The sequence below is a fragment of the Macaca mulatta genome, chromosome 13, assembly GCF_049350105.2.
Source record: "Macaca mulatta isolate MMU2019108-1 chromosome 13, T2T-MMU8v2.0, whole genome shotgun sequence".
In the NCBI taxonomy this organism is placed as follows: domain Eukaryota; kingdom Metazoa; phylum Chordata; class Mammalia; order Primates; family Cercopithecidae; genus Macaca; species Macaca mulatta.
The window spans coordinates 7301164-7321126 of record NC_133418.1 but is presented as its reverse complement, the minus strand read 5'-3'; the positions used below and the strand labels follow the sequence as shown (position 1 = coordinate 7321126).

General features: G+C 40.7%; 2 protein-coding genes across 7 annotated transcripts in view; one reads left to right on the top strand and one right to left on the bottom strand.

Moving 5' to 3' along the window:
• MRPL30 (mitochondrial ribosomal protein L30) overlaps positions 1-19963 on the bottom strand; it is a 39833-nt gene that overhangs the window by 3513 nt on the left and 16357 nt on the right. Inside the window, exons 1-4 of one of the 5 annotated variants that reach the window (XM_015112934.3) lie at positions 12290-12345; positions 9497-9625; positions 8220-8297; positions 6181-6261 (exon numbers count right to left, since the gene is read on the bottom strand). In XM_015112934.3, the coding sequence (XP_014968420.1) occupies positions 6181-6261; positions 8220-8270 (132 nt within the window). In that variant the 5' untranslated portion in view covers positions 8271-8297; positions 9497-9625; positions 12290-12345. Of the gene's footprint in view, positions 1-6180; positions 6262-8219; positions 8298-8696; positions 8838-9470; positions 9626-12289; positions 12346-19963 lie in introns of those variants that run through there. The other 4 variants (XM_015112931.3, XM_077958867.1, XM_077958866.1 and 1 more) reach the window with 4 other exon arrangements.
• Positions 1-19963, top strand: part of MITD1 (microtubule interacting and trafficking domain containing 1) — a 127811-nt gene that overhangs the window by 105920 nt on the left and 1928 nt on the right. The window contains exons 2-5 of one of the 2 annotated variants that reach the window (XM_077958864.1): positions 12513-12708; positions 17099-17200; positions 19507-19643; positions 19724-19810. In XM_077958864.1, the coding sequence (XP_077814990.1) occupies positions 12558-12708; positions 17099-17200; positions 19507-19643; positions 19724-19810 (477 nt within the window). In that variant the 5' untranslated portion in view covers positions 12513-12557. Of the gene's footprint in view, positions 1-12477; positions 12709-17098; positions 17201-19506; positions 19644-19723; positions 19811-19963 lie in introns of those variants that run through there. The other variant, XM_001103841.5, reaches the window with a different exon arrangement.

The window sequence follows — 19963 nt, the reverse complement described above, 5'->3', positions numbered from 1 at the left end:
GTACCCATTCTAAATAAAATGATTAATAACAAAACTAAGCAAAATGATGCAAATACACAAATTCTTTTTTTTTGAGATGGAGCCTTGCCTTGCTCTGTTGCCCAGGCTGGAGTGCAATGGCACGATCTCGGCTCACTGCAACCTCCGCCCCCGAGGTTCAAGCAATTCTCTTGCCTCAGCCTCATGAGTAGCTGGGATTATAGGTGTGCACCACCATGCCCAGGTAATTTTTGTATTTTTAGTAGAGACAGGGGTCTCACCATGTTGGCCAGGCTGGTCTTGAACTCCTGACCTCAAGTGATCCACTTGCCTCAGCCTCCCAAAGTGCTGGGATTACGGGCGTGAACCACCGTGCCCAGTGCAAATACACAAATTCCGATGTATCCTATAGGATACAATACTACCATTAAAATGAATGAGGTTTACTATCTTTGCAGGTCTTCACATTGAATGATGGCCATAATATATTCTTGAGCCAAAAACCAAAAAGAAATATCCATACAATTATGTGTTGTAAGCTGTTATGTGCATCATCCGTACCAAATACATGAGTGTGCATATGTGATATATTCTATAAATACTGTTTCTAAGACTCATATAAAATATATATAAAGGTCTCAAAGACATTAGATCAAGAGTCATACCTCTGGGGAATCAGATTGAGAAAAAAAATTGACCCCAAAAAGATGGTATCTTAATAAAAAAGAGTATTATTCAATGATTAAAAATAGTTTTGTAGAAATGTATATAGTGTAAAAGCATTCCTATTTCTCCACAGCCTCGCCAGCATCTATTGTTTCTTGACTTTTTAATAATCGCCACTCTGACTGGCATGAGATAATATCTCATTGTGGTTTTGATTTGTATTTCTGTAATGATCAGTGATGATGAACTTTTTTTCATATATTTGTTGGCCACATAAATGTCTTCTTTTGAGAAGTGTCTGTTCATTTCCTTTGCCCACTTTTTGATGGGGTTATTTTTTTTTTCTTGTAAATTTAAGTTCCTTGTAGATTCTGGATATTAGCCCTTTGTCAGATGGGTAGATTGCAAAATTCTTCTCCCATTCTGTAGGTTGCCTGTTCACTCTGATGGTGAGCTTCTTTTGCTGTGCAGAAGCTCTTCAGTTTAATTAGATCCCATTTGTCAATTTTGGCTTTTGTTGCCACTGCTTTTGGTGTTTTAGTCATGAAGTCTTTGCCCATGCCTGTGTCCTGAATGGTATTGCCTAGGTTTTCTTCTAAGGTTTTTATGGTTTTACACTATTGGTGGCAATGTAAATTAGTTCAACCATTGTGGAAGACAGTGTGGCGATTCCTCAAGGATCTAGAACCAGAAATACCATTGGACTCAGCAATCCCATTACTGGGTATATACCCAAAGGAATATAAATCATTCTACTATAAAGACATATGCACATGTATGTTTATTGAAGCAGTACTTACAATAGCAAAGACATGGAACCAACTCAAATGCCCATCAATGATAGACTGGATAAAGAAAACGTGGTACATATACACCAAGGAATACTATGGAGCCATAAAAAAGAATGAGATCGGCCAGGCACGGTGGCTCACGCCTGTAATTCCAGCACTTTGGGAGGCTGAAGTAGGTGGATCACGAGGTCAGGAGATCGAGACCATCCTGGCTAACACGATGAAACCCCGTCTCTACTAAAAATACAAAAAATTAGCCAGGCATGATGGCAGGCGCCTGTAGTCCCAGCTATTCGGGAGGCTGAGGCAGGAGAATGGCGTGAACCCGGGAGGCAGAGGTTGCAGTGAGTGAGATTGCGCCACTGCACTCCAATCTGGGCGACAGAGTGAGACTCTGTCTCAAAAAAAAAAAAAAAAAAGGAATGAGATCATGTGCTTTGCAGGGACATGGATGAAGTTGGAAGCCATCATCCTCAGCAAACTAATACAGGAACAGAAAACCAAACGCTGCATGTTCTCACTCATAAGTGGGAGCTGAACGATGAGAACACATGGGGAGTCAGGGGCAAAGGGAGGGAGAGCATTAGGACAAATACCTAACGCATGTAGGGCTTAAAACCTAGATGACAGGTTGACAGGTGCAGCAAACCACATGGCACATGTATACCTATGTAACAAACCTGCATGTTCAGCACATGTATACCGGAACTTAAAAAAAAAAAAAAGAAATGTATACAGTGAGAGGTTCATATTATATTACTAGACAGAGAGAGCAGCTAGAGAAGCATTGATTGATATGAGATGAATCACATCTTAAAACATACAACACAGATTGAACTCCTTATTCTACTCTTTCCTTCTCATTACTGCACTTGAGTAGTCTAAAAGAAAAAAATAAAACATACAACAGAGAAGGATGTGGAAGGAGCTGGCAGCAGTTATCTCTGGGTGGGTAAGATTAAGAGTATTTTTTGGTGAGTTTTGTTTGTTTATATTTTTCTAGGGATTTTGAAGAGATTAGAACGAGAAGGATGGTGGAGATCAGAGGAAGGGGTAGGTGCACTAAAGAAAGGTGAGACTATTTAAAAGAACAGTATGAAAAAGCACAAAAAATTTTGGAAAGGCAAGTGGTTCAGGGTGACTAATATAGAAAAAAGCATGAAAAGCAATGCAGGGGACGAAGTTAAACTATGTGCAACCATGTTGAGCCTTTAGAAATTACTGCTGGGGATACCGAGTTAATGAGGGTTAGAACCAATAGGCCCATGTTTTTAAGAGATTTGGAAAGAAAACTCTTACCTGAGAATAAAACTAACTGGGGATAGAGCCTGATACAAGGAAACCCAGTTAGGAGGCACTTACGACCATGGTTAAAGAGCTTGAACTACATATAGTAGCTATAACAGAAAAAGGACTGATAGGGGAACTCTGGGCAGTAAGATAGATGGATTTGTGTTGGGTGAAGAAGAGGGAGGCTAAGCTTGATTCAGATGTCTCCAGTCTGGGAAATGAGATAGAGGATGGCAGCATTAACTGACACAACTAATACAAGAGAGGCACCTTGTTTTTTGTTTGGTTGTTTGGAGGGAAAGTAAGATGAGTTGAATTTTGGATACGAACTTGAAATACCTATAAGTTATCCAAGTAGCAATGTCTAGAAACCAGCTGAGAATACAGGAGAACACAGGAATAAGTTCAGAAGATAGGCAGGGCCGGGCGCGGTGGCTCACACCTACAATCCCAGCACTTTGGGAGACTGAGGGGGGTGGATCATGAGGTCAGGAGATCAAGACCATCCTGGCCAACATGGTGAAACCCTATCTCTACTAAAAATACAAAAATTAGCTGGGCGTGGTGGCGCGTGCCTGTAATCCCAGCTACTCAGGAGGCTGAGGCAGGAGAACTGCTTGAACCTGGGAGGTGGAGGTTGCAGTGAGCCGAGATCACACCACTGCACTCCAGCCTGAAGACAGTGAGACTCTGTCTCTAGAAAAACAAACAGTCAGAGACTATTTTCCCGAGGTTTAAAGGTTTTCACATTTATCACAGCTGATGATCGAAACCACTGCCTTGCACATTTATTTTAAGTTCCAGGGCACAAGTGTAAGATGTGCAGGTTTGTTACATAGGTAAATATGTACCATGGCAATCTGCTGCACTATTTGCTGCACTTACCATTCCATCACCTAGGTATGAAGCACAGCATGCATTAGCTATTTTTCCTGATGCTCTCCCTCTACTCGCCCCCAACAGGCCCCAGTGTATTATTCCCCTGCCTGTGTCTAGCCTTGCATATTTTAAATAAATGCCAACATTTGTATCTATCCTTCCAGAAATACAGAGTAAGAAACATGGAAAGATATAAGACAATATAGTTGTGGAAAGGATAGCAGTGGAAAGACAACGACTCGAAAAATAAAACAGATTTTTTTATTTTGTTTTGAGACAAGGTCTCACTCTGTTGCTGAGGCTGAAGTGCACTGATCCGATCATGGCTCACTACACCCCTGACCTCCTGGGCTAAAGTGATCCCCTCATCTCAGCCTCCTGAGTGGTTGGGATACAGGCATGCACACCCACACCTAGCTAATTTTAAAATTTTTTGTAGACATGGAGTCTCACTATGTTGCCCAGGCTGGTCTTGAATTCCTGGACTCAAGCGATCCTCCTGCCTCAGCCTCCCAAAATGCTAGGAATATAGGTGTGAGCCATTGTACCTGGACGAGATTTCTGATAAAAGAACACCAAGCACATTAAAGGTATCAAAGTAGTCAATGGTAATACTGTTTTATCTTTTAAGAAAAATCAATGGGGAATGGTAGTCACCAAAAGCTAGGGAGAGGGGAAAATGGGGGAGTTACTATTATTATTAATTTTTGAGACAGGATCTTGCTCTGTTGCCCAGGCTGGAGTGCAGTGGCACAATTATAGGTCATTGTAGCCTTAACCTCCTGAGATTAAGCAATCCTCCCCGCTCAGCCTCCTGAGTAGCTAGGACTACAGGTGTGTACCGCAACACCCATCTCATTTTTTTTTTTTTTGTAGAGACTGGGTCTCCTTATGTTGCTTAGGTCGGCAGTTATTATTTAGTGGATATAGAGTTTCAGTTTTGCAAGATGAAAAGAGTTCTGGAGATGGATGGTTGTGATAGTTGCACAACAGTGTCAATGTACTTAATGCCATTGAGTAGCACACTTAAAAGTGGTTAAGATGGTAAATGTTATATGTATATTTTACCACAACAAAAAATATTAGGAACCCCTCGCCCAAAACAAATAAACAAAAAACCCAGGCTTTACAAAGCTAAATATAGTCTTTAACATACAATCCAGCAATTATGCTCTTAGGTATTTAACTGATGAGTTGGAAATTTATGTCCACCCAAAAATCTATACATGAATGGTTATAGCAGCTTTGTTCATTACTGTCCAAAACTGGAAGCAACCAAGATGTTTTTCCACAGGCGAATGCACAAACTGTATACATCCATGTAATGGAATATTATTCAGCAATAAAAATAAGCTAGCAAGCCACAAAAAGACATGGAGGAACCTTACGGGTAAATTGCTAAGAGAAAGAATCCAGTTTGAAAGGGCTGTATACCATATGATTTCAGTTACATTACATTCTAGAAAAGGCAAAACTATGGAGATAATAAAAAGATCAGTGGTTGCCAGGGGTTGGGAGTTGGGAAGGATAAACAGGTGAACCACAGGTGATACTTAGGGCAGTGAAACTATTCTGTATGATACTGTAACAGTGGATACATGACATTACGCATTTGTCAAAACCCATAGAACTTCACAACGTGAAGAGTGAACGCTAGTGTAAACCATGGTATTTAGTTAATAATACTGTGTCCCGTTGGTTCATCAGTTATAGAGGACACAGTGTATGCTGCGGGGAGGGAACATATAGGAACTCCCCATACTTCCCAATCAATGTTTCTGCAAACCTAAAACTGCTCTAAGAAATAAAGACTACTAATTAAAACACACACAAAAACAGGCCGGGCACCTGTAATCCCAGCACTTTGGGAGGCCAAGGCGGGTAGATCACTCAAGATCAGGAGTGCAAGACCAGCCTGGGCAACATGATGAAACTCCATCTCTACTAAAAATACAAAAATTAGCTGGGTGTAGTGGCACGGGCCTGTGGTCCCAGATACTCTGGAGGCTGAGGCACAAGAACTGTTTGAACCCAGGAGACAGTAGTTGCAGCCAGCTGAGATTGTGCCATTGTGCCCCAGCCTGGGCAACAAAGCAAAACTCTCTTAAAAAAAAAAATTAAAACAAAAAATCAATGGTGGGCTTAGTCAGTATTATCTAAAAGAATGATAGGCACACATAAATCAAATAGAAAAAGCTGAAAGATCCAAAGTAGCAATGATCGATATGGAAAGTGAGAATGAAGAGTGACACAGTGAGAGCCTGAGCAGGAAGACCTACTGCTTTCTCAGGACAATGGTGATACCAACACACATACACAAACCATAAGCAGGAATAAGTAGACTGAAATGATAAAAACCCACTACTGTGAAGGCCAGTGACACAGGTGACAGAACAGTTTTGTTTTTAATAATCACCATTTATGTAAATCCCACTATGCTTTAAACTCTGTACCCCCACCTACATCCACATATAATTTAACATAAAATCTTTCAATATTACAAAAATAGGTACCACTTAAAACATATTTTTTAGAACAACACTAACATTAAAAAAAAATCAAACTTTGTTCTTACTTTATCTGGAATTCTTGATTTGGTGAATTTGTGACGAATCCAATCTGTACCAATGAGAGACTCCACACCTTTTGTCACCGTCTAAAATACGATATAAATCATTTGTGTTTTAGAATTCTGTCTAGTACAGAAATCCATACCCACCAATCTTTAGGTAACAGAAGTCTGCTCCAACCTACCCTGTAATTATTAAAGGTGTATCTTAGCACCCTAGCTGAGCGAATGCATCCCATCTAAGCACTAACACAATACAAAGGTAAAAGCGCATAAATATACTTTTAGACCATGGATTGGTAACTGTTTTCTGTAAAGGACCAGATAGTAAACATTTCCAGCTCTAGAGCTATGTAGTCTCCATTGCCAAAACTCAGCTTGGCCATTATAAGGGTAAAAGCAGTCGGACAATATGCAAACAAACAGGTGTGGCTATTTTTCTTTTCCTTTCTTTTTTCTTTTTTTTGTTTGAGAAGGAGTCTTGCTCTGTGGTCCAGGCTGGAGTGCAGTGGCGTGATCTCGGCTCACTGCAACCTCTACTTCCTGGGTTCACGCCATTCTCCTGTCTCAGCCTCCCGAGTAGCTGGGACTACAGGTGCCTGCCACCACGCCCGGCTAATTTTTTTTTGTATTTTTAGTAGAGACAGGTTTTCGCTGTGTTAGCCAGGATGGTCGTGATCTCCTGACCTCATGATCCGCCCACTTCGGCCTCCCAAAGTGCTGGCATTATAAGCGTGAGCCACCGCACCTGGCTGGCTGTAGGTAGTTTTCAATAAAACTGTTATTTACAAAAATAGGTGGCAGGCTGAATTTGGCCTAGAGGCCATAGCTTAGCAACTCTTGCTCTAGAGAATGTGCAGTAATTCACATTTAACAAGACAATATAAACGAAATCCAAAATGAGTTTCCAGTTTCCTTTCTAGTTCTAACAATGTCATCATTCCTAGTTCCTATCCCTTGTTCCTGCTCTACATCCCTCCAATCCCACTTCTCTCAGGCTACTGAAGAATAAGGATTCACTGCCGACCTTTCATACCAGGACACTGCCGTGGGAATGGGCAACAGTCATTCCCATCACTCCCTCCTAGCATTTCCTGCATTGCAGAGATGGCATAAACCACTAGAAGGCAGGCAGTGGGCTGAGTTCTGCTGCCTACCAGCTGTGAGACATGAGACACTTACTCCCTCAGAGGGTCAGTTTCCTCAGCTCTGAAAAGGAAATCATACTGACCTCCCAGGATTAATCTGAGGTTAAGGTAATATATATAAAGCCCCTTACATTGTTGTCATCTGCAGCCAGGAGCAACTCAATAGGCTCATCTAGGCTCTGGCCCTTAGGAGCAGATGAGGCCGCACCACTGCACTTTCTAAAGGCAAGCCTAGAAGGAGATACAGGAAAATACTAACACTGATGGTCTCCTAGAGATTATTTCTCTTCCTTCTGATTTTCCATATTTTTCTAATGTTGTATTATTGAAAATGTACTTCCATAATCTAAGGGGAAAAAAAACCTAAAACTTTAAGATTAAGACAGACCAAGGGGAATCAATGACGGCCATTTTTTATTGGCATGTTTTCCAGAAAAAGATCTTTTTTGAGTCTAGATCTTTAGGGATAAAACAGCAGATAAACCATAAATAAACAAGATTAACTCTCAATATCCAAAAAATATCAAAAAGGAACTGGGGAAAGCACTTAACTTTGGGTGGCTGGGGCGGGTGGATCACAAGGTCAGGAGTTAGAGACCAGCCTGGCCAATATGGTGAAACCCCCGAGTATATGAAAAATACAACAATTAGCCAGAAGTAGTGGCAGACACCTGTAGTCCCAGGTACTCAGGAGGCTAAGGCAGGAGAATTGCTTGAACCCGGGAGGTGGAGACTACAGTGAGCCCAGATAGCACCACGGCACTCCAGCCTGGGCGACAGAGTGAGATTCTCTGTCTCAAAAAAAAAAAAGAACTTAACTTGCCTTGGAATTATTAAAAAAAAAAAAAAAATTCATAAGGGATAGAAAAAGACAAATTCTTGAAAAGAAACACTTACCTGTAGTCCGCCCGGGGGCCTCTGAACTACTAAGCGCAAAATCCCAGCCATAAGTGCAGTGACTGCTTTCTTTAGAGGCTGTGGGAAGTAGGAAGTAGACCCATGAGTCAACTATGTCCTGGAAATGAACAGGTTTCCCCTTCTCTAGCATTAAAAAACTAAGCAGCAAATTAATTGTAAACTTGACTTAAGTTTAACAGTAAAACATATTGGTTATTTTAATACAATAAGGGCACGAATTAATTTATACATATTTTATTCAACCACAGGTAGTAATTATACACATTAACCACACCCCATTTTCATCAAATGAGTCAGACCTAGATTGATTCCACAAAACTACTATCATTCAAAGTGTCTTCTTCAACAATGAAGGCAGATAAAGAATACTTTGCCACAGAATCACAGAAAATTAAAGAGCCTGAAGGGACTGGAGAAATCTCAACTCCTATTAGAACTGACTGCCCACATCCTTACTTTATGAATGAGGATCATGAATTCCAGAAAGTTCAGTGATTTATCCAAGTGCATCCAGTTATCAATAAAGTATGTGGTCTGGAATCCCATTCTCCTAATTTCTAGGCGAGTGCATTTTCACTAAACCGTAACACCTTTCTGTTAAAAAGTAGAATTTGTTTTTGCTGATTTGTATTTTTTTTTAAACTATTTTCAACGCACACGCATTGCTTCTATAACCTAAAAAGGTCATATTTATTTAATTAGACACAAAACAACTGTAGTCTACTGACTTATACTGAAGGCAGAAAGATTAAGTTCATGAACTACATGTATATGTCGGACAGGTTACTTAATTCGTGCGTTACAATTTTTCTCCCAGAAAAGAAAGAAATAGTCGTCTTGCAAATGAGTTATTCTACAAAGCACCTAAAACAGTACATGGCATGTGGGAAGCCCTCAATAAATGGTAGCTTTTATTATTATTAAATTATTACAAAGCCAATAAGAATGCTCTTAAAAGTATTCTTAAAAGCAGTCCCCAACCTTTTTGGTACTGGACCAGTTTCATGGAAGATAAGTTTTCCATGGATAGGGAGAGGTGGCAGGGAAGGTTTCAGGATGAAACTGTTCACCTCAGATTATCAGGCATTAGATTCTCACAAGGAGCATGCAACCTAGATCCATTGCATGCACAGTTCACAATAGCGTTCACACTCCTATGAGAATCTAATGCTGGACTGCTCTGACAGGAGGCGGAGCTCAGGTGGTAATGCTCACTCAAACGCAGCTCACCTCCTGCTGTGCCACCTGGTTCCTACCTGGCCAGCAAATGGTCTGGATCTGAGGCCTGGGGTTTGGAGACTTCTGCTCTAACACACTAACATAGGTTAAGTGTTGTAATTCAGTGTCCCGCAGATTCTAGTTCATTCAAGTTCTGCACGTCTTTCCTGTGATGTGGATAAAGCAATGGAACTGTGAGAATCAATGCAAGACATCTCCTGAAAAGAGCCAGACCTCAGAAACATTCCTCAGCAACTGAACCTGTCTAATGCTAAATTATTTTACCAGACTTCCTCGTATCAAGGTTAGGTATTACTCCAACATATTTAGCTTCACACTTTATAAAAAATCTTTCTGATCACTTAGATCTCAACAAAATCCTAAGTGGACTTCTGCTTCCATTCCAATTCCCCTAATATCTTTTTTGTATATCAGCAATAAATCATCTCATTAAATCTTAGATCATATCGCTCTGCTCAAAAATGTTCCAGAGGGCCAGGATTCTCACTGTCGAAGTGGGAAGTTACACATAAGCAAGAGCGGAAGGCTACAATGATCCTTACACACCTTATAATGTGTAGCTTAATATAGATATTGAGGGATTAGAAATACTAATAGATACGCATACACACATGGGTTGGCTCTGTCAGCTGAGAGGACTTCCAGCAATAGCACTCAGTGGCAACAAGCACGCTGGGTGCCCAGATCTTGGCTGCATTCTTTAATAAAAGGAACCAGTGCTCCTTTGAGAAATGGCTGATTATGTCTGGAGCACTTTGTAATGCCAGAAAGGAACTACTGGAAAAAACATAATGACGGGGTATGTCAAAGGGACACTGGAGTCAATTGTAGCCAAAGCTGGAACAATTTCAGCAACAAAATAAGTAACGAAGTATTACTGGCTTAGAACCCAAACCAAAATAAATAAATAAATAAATAAATAAATAACCCTAAGTTCATACTAATATAAATAAGTGAATAAGTTAATGAGAAAGACCAAATATCCCATTCAGAAGAATTCCAAATAATTCTTCCCTCTCCTGGAATGATCCTGATACTTACATGGCTAATTTCCTTATCTTTTTTAATTTTTGGCTCAAATCTCACCTTTTCAATGAGGTCTACCCAGATCACATCATTTGACATTTTAACCCATACCCCAGCTATCAACACTCCCAATTCCTCTCTTTTCTTTCTGTTGTGCGTATCTTCTAACGTAACTTAATTATCTGTTAGGTTTGTTGTTTGGTGCATATCCATTCAACAGCATGCTAATTCCATAGGAAACGGGTTTTTAGATTTTGTTGTTTTGGGTCTGTTATATTCACAGAAGTATCCCAAGCATCTGTGTAAAGTGGTATCTGCCCTATAGCAGGCACACAATATATTTTTTTGCAGAATAACTGAAATTTAAATATGTACAGACTTCTGAAGGTGTGATAGTCAAAAGTTACAAGTTTTAGAGATAAGAGTCTCCCTAAGTTCCTGGTATTGAACTCAGCCTCAAGCAATCCTCAATTTTCCCAGTAATTGGAGCTAGGTGTCACCACGTTTGACTCAAGGAATACATTTATTTTATTTTATTTTTTTGAGACGGAGTCTCGCTCTGTCGCCCAGGCTGGAGGGCAGTGGCGCCATCTCGGCTCACTGCAAGCTCCGCCTCCAGGTTCACGCCATTCTCCTGCCTCAGCCTTCTGAGTAGCTGGGACCATAGGCGCCCGCCATCACGCCCGGCTAGTTTTTTGTATTTTTAGTAGAGACGGGGTTTCACCATGTTAGCCAGGATGGTCTCGATCTCCTGACCTCGTGGTCCTCCCGCCTTGGCCTCCAAAAGTGCTGAGATTACAGGCGTGAGTCACCTCGCCTGGCAAGGAATACGTTTTAATAAAGTAAAAGTTACTGTCTCCTACTGTAAAATAGGAAAATACCAGGCATCACAGAAGTATGATCCCATTTCTATTTTTTTAAATGTCTGAGAAAGTGTCTATTTACAGAAAAATTCTGGAAGGTTGTCAGAAAAGCGTTAATATACGCCTGGGGGTATGAAAAAAAGTGTTTTTCCTCCCCCACACCGACCGATAGTTCTTTTGTCTTTTTACAATGACCATGCGTGCAACAGGAACGTTAAAAAGCGATTTCTTTTTCTAAACCGTCAATGTATATAATTATTAAAGGGGGAAAACACTTCTGAAATGTAAAACATTTAATCACTCTTGCAGAGACACCGGAGATCTCTGAAGGCTGGAAGCGTCTCTCTTCTCTGAACTCCTAGAGCCTAACAAGCAGTAGGCAGCCTTCATTACTGCCTCTTGGCAAAAACGGCAGAACAAACAGCTTTTGGTAGGTCTCGATCAAAATGGTAACAAATCAATTTTAATAAAATGGTAAATATTCTAACTGCCAACTCTGGGATGTTTGCATTATAAAATGAAGCAATACAAAAATAAAGACAATTTTCTATCTTCATTTAAAAAAAAAAAAAAAGCAACCCTAATCCCCAATGACAACCCTAAATTATCAATAAAGCACAGAAAACGCTGCCAGGGTTCCCTTTTCCAAGCTGTCCAGCCTCGGCGGCTCCGTCCTTGAGCTCCAGAGCCTGGGCCCAAAAAGCCGCGTGGCCCTGGATCCCGCGAACTGGGAAAAGGGGGGATCCTGCAGGCCAATGGCCTTACGGGAGCCAATGTGACGGGATCTGGCGCAGACCCATTTAGGCTGCCGTAACCTGCCAACTCAGAACGCATTAGGCAAAATCAATTAGGATCTGCAGAGGGCTCCCGGATACATCTTGCGAAGAATGCCGCACTCTCGGCCACTCATTCCCCACTCACCAGCACCCGCTAAACGTTCAACCTGAACTTTTCCACCGAAGGGAAGCGGAACAGAGGAAGAGCTACCAAGTGCCACACTCAAAGCCTGCCGTCGCAGTGAGCGCGACCTGCACCCTAGGGCATTTTTGTTCCGACGAAATCCCTCCCCGTCAGGCAAGTCCCTAGAAAGAGAGCGCAGGCGCCTGGGTGTCACATGACCGCTTCCCGGAAGCGCAGCAGACCCGCTTCACTTCAGCCTGGGTTGAGGTGGAGGAGAATTCCCGGAATTATGGCGAAGTCCGGGCTGGGGCAGGATCCTCAGAGCACAGCTGCAGCCACTGTGCTCAAGCGGGCGGTAGAACTGGATTCGGAGTCGCGGTATCCGCAGGCTCTGGTGTGTTACCAAGAGGGAATTGATCTGCTCCTGCAGGTTCTGAAAGGTGAGCAATGAGGCAAGGCGGGGAGGACCTGAGGAAAAGGAACTGGTTCCTGCTGTGTCTGGGGTGAAGTGAATGAGTTAAAAACGATTCTTCCACACCACGAAGAAGCAGTTAAATACAGAAGGTGGGATATTCTACAGGACAACCGGGCCGCTTTCCTTTAGATCTTTAGTAGATTGATATCATCTAGAAAAGGTGGGGAGGCTACTAGTCTAGATTTTAAAAGACTTAAGAGATATAACCCAGTGTAATATATAAGCTTTGAGAGGACCTGGGTTTGTACGAACTTTGAAAGACATTTTTGGATCTAGTAGAAAAGTTTGAATATAGATTGGGTGACATTAAAATTATTCTCTTAGGCAATATGATTTTTTTTTTCCCGAAAACTATCCTAAATTTTTAGAGATGCAGACCAAAGTGTTTTAGAAAGAGATGCTATGATGTCTTAATTTTCCTTAAGGGAAAACTTTTTAAAAATCGAAGCTGTATTTGAGCAAAAATGCTAACTTAAAAAATCTAGGTGATGGGTAATAAGGGTGTTTATTATACGATTATTTTTAATTTTCTGTTTAAACATTTGCATTTAAAGCAAGCCAAAGTAAAATTATGTAGCGGCAGAAGAAAAGTTTTTCTTAAACGGATGAAGTGCGGTGTGAGAAATGCCCAGGGTTGTGGAGGGGACAGTGAGACTTTTCCTATTACTTAGTTATTCAATGTTGAGAAATACCCAAATATTCCTTAACATCCAGCACAACCCTGGCTCACAGTAGACACTTAATATTTATGTATTAAATTGATAAGATCAACTCCTGCTCCCCAACCCACTGACACTACCGGTCTGAACTAAGCTTTCTAGTTTAAGCTTCTTATAATTAAAGTGTTACCGAAGCTTTGAGGCAGCAGAGGGAAGCCCTTCATGGTTTGGTGCTTTGGTCAGAACTATAAACTCTACCTTGCCTGGGGCATTATTTGATGATAATGATGACAGTGACAACAGCACTAAGCATAGCTATCACGTTTCAGTGCTGAGTGCCAGGCATTGCAGAGAACATTAAAAGTATGATCTCGTTTCATCTGTACCAATTGCCCTATCAAGTAGAAGTTGATGGTGTTCTCGCTTTACAGCATAAAAAATATTGTTCGCTTTCAAGTTCTGCCACTAGGAGGTGGTAGAGTCACAGTCAGAGCCCAGGGCCTGTGTATACTGAATCCCAGAAGAGAGACGGTGTACTGTGTTGGTCAGGTGGAACACTGCTCAAGTTTTGGCTGCACCAGGAATCTGAAGCGGGAGAATCACAGTTCTTCTCTAGTGTGCTTCACTGATCCCGTAGAGGTTACATGTAACATGACACAGATGGGTTAAGACCAAAATGCAAATAGCGCTAATACAGGCAATAAGTGCCAGGAGAGAGATATCTATAGATAGGCATAATGAGGATTTCAACAGTTAAAGGTCATGGGAGGGTGGAAAGGTAGAGGTGGAGTTTGATTGGGGCTTTGGAGGAAAAAGAATTTCAGAAGTCAGAAATTCATCTAAGAGTCTTCAAATTCCTGTGCTGTCTTACCAAATAAGTAGTTTGGTTGAGCACGTGTCTGAAGAGGAAGAGTGAGAAGTTAAGTTTAAAGGTAGATAGGGGCTTGGATCACATTGTGAATGCCTTGACTACCAGGAGATTCTAACTCATTCCACAGGCAAGGAGAAACCATTTAAGGTTTTTACAAAGGAGTAACATAATTGGAGTTGCATTTCAGGGCTTGTCTCTTTCAGGAATGTGCTCTTTTCTCACAGATACTTATTTGCATGGCACACTCTCTCCTATTTCAGGCCTTTACACAAATATCACCTTCTTTGTGAGGCTTTCCCAGACCTCCAGTGTAAAATTATAACCCCATCCCAGCACTCCCTGTCCTCCATTATTTTATTTGATAGCACTTACATCAATCTAATATACATGTTTTACCAACTTATTTTTATTGTTCTCTTTCTTCCTACTGGAACAATAGAGGAGAATTGTGTCTGTTGTATTAACTGCTGTATCCACAGCACTTAGAACAGTGCCTGGCATGTCGTTAGTTCTCAATAAATATTTCTTGAATAAAGGACTGAATATGGCAAGAATGTAAAGTAGATATTAACCTGTAGAGACTGAAGTTAAGCAGACCAATTAAGGAGCTCCTGCTGGAATCAAAATAAGAGGTGAGTATAGCCATTATAGAAAACAGTATGGAGATTCCTCAAAAAATTAAAAAGAGAACTACCATATGATCCATCAATCCCATTACTGGGTATACATCCAAAGGAAATGAAATCATTACGTTGAAGAGATATTTGTACTCCCATGTTTACTGCAGCACTATTCATAATAGCCAAGATAGGGAATCAATCCAAGTGTCTATCAGCAGATGAATAGATAAAGAAAATGTGGTACATATATACAGTGGAGTACTGTTCAGCCATAAAAATTGAAATCCTGTCATTTGTGACATGGACAAACTTGTAGGAAATTGTTAAGTGAAATTAGCCAGACACAGAAGGACAAATACCACATGATCTCACTCATATGTGGAATCTGAAAAAGTTGATGTAGAAGTAGAGAGTAGAATAGTGGTTACCAGAAGCTGGGAAGGGCAGGGGGTAGGAGGAGTGGGGAGAGGTTGGTCAAAGGGTACAAAATTACAGTTAGATGCCAGGCACAGTGGCTCATGCCTGTAATCCCAGTACTTTGGGAGGCCGAGGTGGGCAGATCACTTGAGGTCAGGAGTTCGAGACCAGCCTCACCAACACGGTGAAACCCTGTCTCTCTTAAAAAAAAAAAAATACAGTTAAATAAGAGGAATAAATTCCGGTGTCTTATTACACAATAGGGTGACTATAGTTAATAATGTGTTGTATGTTTCAACATAGCTAGAATGAAGGATTTTCAAAGTTCTTACCACAAAGAAACTAAATATTTGAGATGACAGATAGGCTAATTACCCTGATTTGATCATTACCTTTACCAAGTGGTCAAAGTTAATATCATCAGTAGTAAGACACATAAACATCACGTACCCACTGAGCAAGGTACATCACTTCTGTGATTGTCTTGCCAAAAAATGCATAAACCAAGTCTAATCATGAGCAAACATCAGACCGTCCAAAACAAGAGACATTCTGCAAAAATAACTGACCGATGTTATTCCTAAATGTCAAGGTCATAGAAGGCAGAGAAAGATTAAGGAACTAACACAGATTGGAGGAGACTAAGGACACATAACTAAATGCAATATGGGATCCGGACCAGAAAACACTTTCCTTAGTGGAAAAATTGGTGAAATTCAAATAAGGTTTGTAGATGAGTTCACAGTATTGTTTCGGCGTTAATTTCCTAGCTCTGATATTTGTAGTATGGCTTGTAATATGTTAACATTAGGAGAATCCAGGGGAAGGAGCTATCTGTACCATTTTTGCAACTTTTCTGTAAATATAAAATTAACTCAAAATGTTTTTTAAAATGAGAGATTAAAATGAAATTATTGGCTGGGCACTGTGGCTCACGCCTGTAATCCCAGCACTTTAGAAGGCCAAGGCGGGCGGATCACCTGAGGTCAGGAGTCGGAGACCAGCCTGACCAAAACATGGTGAAACCCCATCTCTACTAAAAATACAAAAACTAGACAGGCATGGTGGTGGGTGTCTGTAGTCCCAGCTACTCAGGAGACTAAGAGGAGAATTGCTTGAACCGGGAGGTGGAGGCTACAGACAGCCGAGATCGTCCCACTGCACTGCAGCCTGGGCGACAGAACGAGACTCCGTCTCAAAATAAACAAAAAATGAAATTATTATGGAAAATATAAGCGATGTTGAAAGGAAAGAAGGGAAGGAACAAGAAGTGATTTGTTGACTGATTTGGGAGGATGGGTGCTTGGAGTAAAACTTTATGATCATGTATATTCAAAAATAACATTTTTGTGGTAGCTGGAAAAATGTGCATTATATAATGGGGAGGTCTGGAAGAGTAGCTGGTTTTGTGGAAGATAAATATTTTTTGCTATCTTTTAATTATGCAAAAACTTCAAACTTGTGGGTAATTAGGATAAAATAGTGCTCAGACATGAGTTTGACACGTAATGAGCCACCTTTCATCCCACCAGATTTGGTGTCCTAGAGATGAGACGTAGTGTCAATCGTTCCCACTCCCAAATCAAGCTGCATCCCACGTTTCGTGTAAATATGAAGGTCTTGGATGTTCAAGCCAAATTTGAGCTTATCATGTGTATTTGAGGACTGAGGCAAATCATACTAAAGGATAGGATATTTGTAGAAAACTGGAGAAACTGAAAACAATGCCCAAATTAAATAGAAAAATTGTTTTGATACTTGCTAAGATATATATTTTTAAATTTGTAGGTACCAAAGATAATACTAAGAGATGTAATCTCAGAGAAAAAATTTCCAAATACATGGACAGAGCGGAAAACATAAAGCAGCACTTGGAGCAAGAAAAAGAAGGTAAAGAGGCTGTTTTAGAAAACACATCCATAAACGACTACGATCGTCCATTCACCCAGTGTTCCTGGCTCCTGCCCTTTGGAGCTCTGTGTGGTCTGGACCAGTTGTCCCTGGGAGCTTACAGGATTTAATCTGCATTTCCACTCCCATATAGGAGTTGTTCTTAATTGTTTGGTTTTTTTTTTAGTTGGGGGTGGGAATGTCAGATATCCCTTTGACCTTTGAACATCCGATGAAAGCTACACATACTGGAGAATGTTACGTGCCATTTTTAAGGGGTTCACAAATCCCTATGAAGCTTATGTGTGGACCCTATGTTAAGAAATACTACAGAGGAATACCAAATGTAAACTGTGTATTTTATTTATATTTCCCTTTACGAAATGACCAAAATCATGAAAGAAGCTAAAGAAACTCCTGGGATTTCCCTCAGATTTTGTTGTGAATCAAAACACCTCAGGAGTTAAGCATTCCTAATGATTAGAGGTCAGGTAGGTATTGTTCCCCATTGATCATTAGTTCCCTGCTCCTAAGCATCCAGTTTACAAATGTCTGTAAATGGCCATTTCCACCCTTACCTGAGTGCATACTTGCTGCTTTCTATAGCCAAAGGTACTGCTGCCCTGCAAAGCCAGTGCCCCCAGGCCCCAGCTTTTCTTCCTCTCTATGCTTTCTACACCACTTTCCCCACCTCTTCCTACTATTCTGTATCAGTACATACCCTGGGGATCCCCGACTGAGCTTCTTTGTTCAGTACGAATACAATTGTGTTTCCTTCACCCCAGTTTGAAATTTAGAATGAAATTTTACTCCAAAACATTGATGAAATATAGTACCTTCAGCATTGTGGTTTTGAGTACATGGGATTAAATTAACCTCTGTGTGGCCATCTTGGCTTAAAAAACGAGGCATAGTTGTCAACATTATCTCTGTGGAAATATTTGGAACAGAATCCAAACTACTGATTTTTAAACAAAGTGTAAAGTATAATTTAGGGGCTACCATATAATTTAGGGACTAGCATTAGGGGTCATTTTTTTTTTTTTTTTTTTTGAGACAGAGTCTCGCTCTGTCGCCCAGGCTGGAGTGCAGCGGCACGATCTCGGCTCACTGCAACCTCTGCCTCCTGGGTTCAAGCAATTCTTCTGTCTCAGCCTCCCGAGTAGCTGGGACTACAGGCACCCACCACCACGCCTGGCTCATTTTTGTATTTTTAGTAGAGTCGAGGTTTTGCCATATTGATGAGGCTGGTCTCTAACTCCTGACCTCAGGTGATCCTCCCACCTCGGCCTCCCAAAGTGCTGAGTTTACAAGTGTGAGCCACTGCGCCCAGCCAGGGGTCATATTTTTTTAAAACCTTAAAGGTTTCTGATAACTTTTCAATGTTCATTTTGAATTAACAAAAGCAATAGATCTATCTAATTGATCCTGTGACATCCCCATCTTTAGCTTGGGTTATTAAGAAGTATTGTAAATTTCTGTTTAAAACTCTACACGTGCCAAGAAAGACTTCAAAGCTCCATATTATACTGTATTCATGTTTTTTCTTTTTTCTTTTTTTTTCAGGCAGAGTCTTGCTCTGTTGCCTAGGCTGGAGTGCAGTGGTGCGATCTCAGCTCACTGTAACCTCCAACTCCTGGGTTCAAGTGATTCTCCTGCCTCAGCCTCCCAAGTAGTTGGGACTACAGGTGCCTGACATCATGCCTGGCTACTTTTTATAATTTTAGTAGAGGCGGGGTTTCACCATGTTGGCCAGGCTGGTCTCGAACTCCTGACCTCAAATGATCTACCTACCTCGGCTTCCCAAAATGCTGGGATTACAGGTGTGAGCCACCGCGCCCTGCCCTGCATTCGTGTTTAATACTCACTTTAGTTATTAGATTACAAGACATAAAAAGACAAGTCTGAAGAGAAGAACCACAGAGCCACTGAGTTATAGTATGTGGTGCTACCCATGGTGACAGGAAGTTATTGGATACCTTTATACATACACTACTCCCTTCAGCAAACTGCCTGGTCTATAGGATCCGGCTGAAGGAGCTGTTCCAGGAACCCTCTGGATTTTCCCCCTTGCCTAGCCTCTGTGAAGGCAGAAATCACTAATGTAATGGTTTGCCTTAAATACGTTTGTGTGTGTAACATCCTGCAATGTGTATGATATTTAGTAGGCATTCAATAAGTATTTGCTGAATGAATAACTGAAAAAAATTAATGTGTATCTGATGCTGATTAATCACTATATATAAAATATAAAATGTGTAAAAAAAATGGTCACTGGTTTTACTGTTGAAGCCTGTGTTTTATAGATGGAAAATATCACAAGCAAATTAAAATAGAAGAGAATGCAACGGGTTTCAGTTACGAGTCACTTTTTCGCGAATATCTTAATGAGACAGTTACAGAAGTTTGGATAGAAGATCCTTATATTAGACATACTCATCAGGTATGTGAATGTACTAAAATATAATGAAATACTATATTCAACGTACTAAGTTAGTAATAATCCATTCTAATGTCTTTTAGCTGTATAACTTTCTTCGATTTTGTGAGCTGCTTATTAAGAGGCCATGTAAAGTAAAAACTATTCACCTTCTCACCTCTCTGGATGAAGTAGGTACCTGAAAGCACTTACTCTTTCTTATTTCTTTATTCAGTTACAAGATGTAGTCCCGTCAAGGAAAACACAGATGCAGTGCTTCAGCTAGATTTATTTCCTTGGGAATTAACTTGTTGTCTAACAGTATGCACAGCATGTCATGAAAA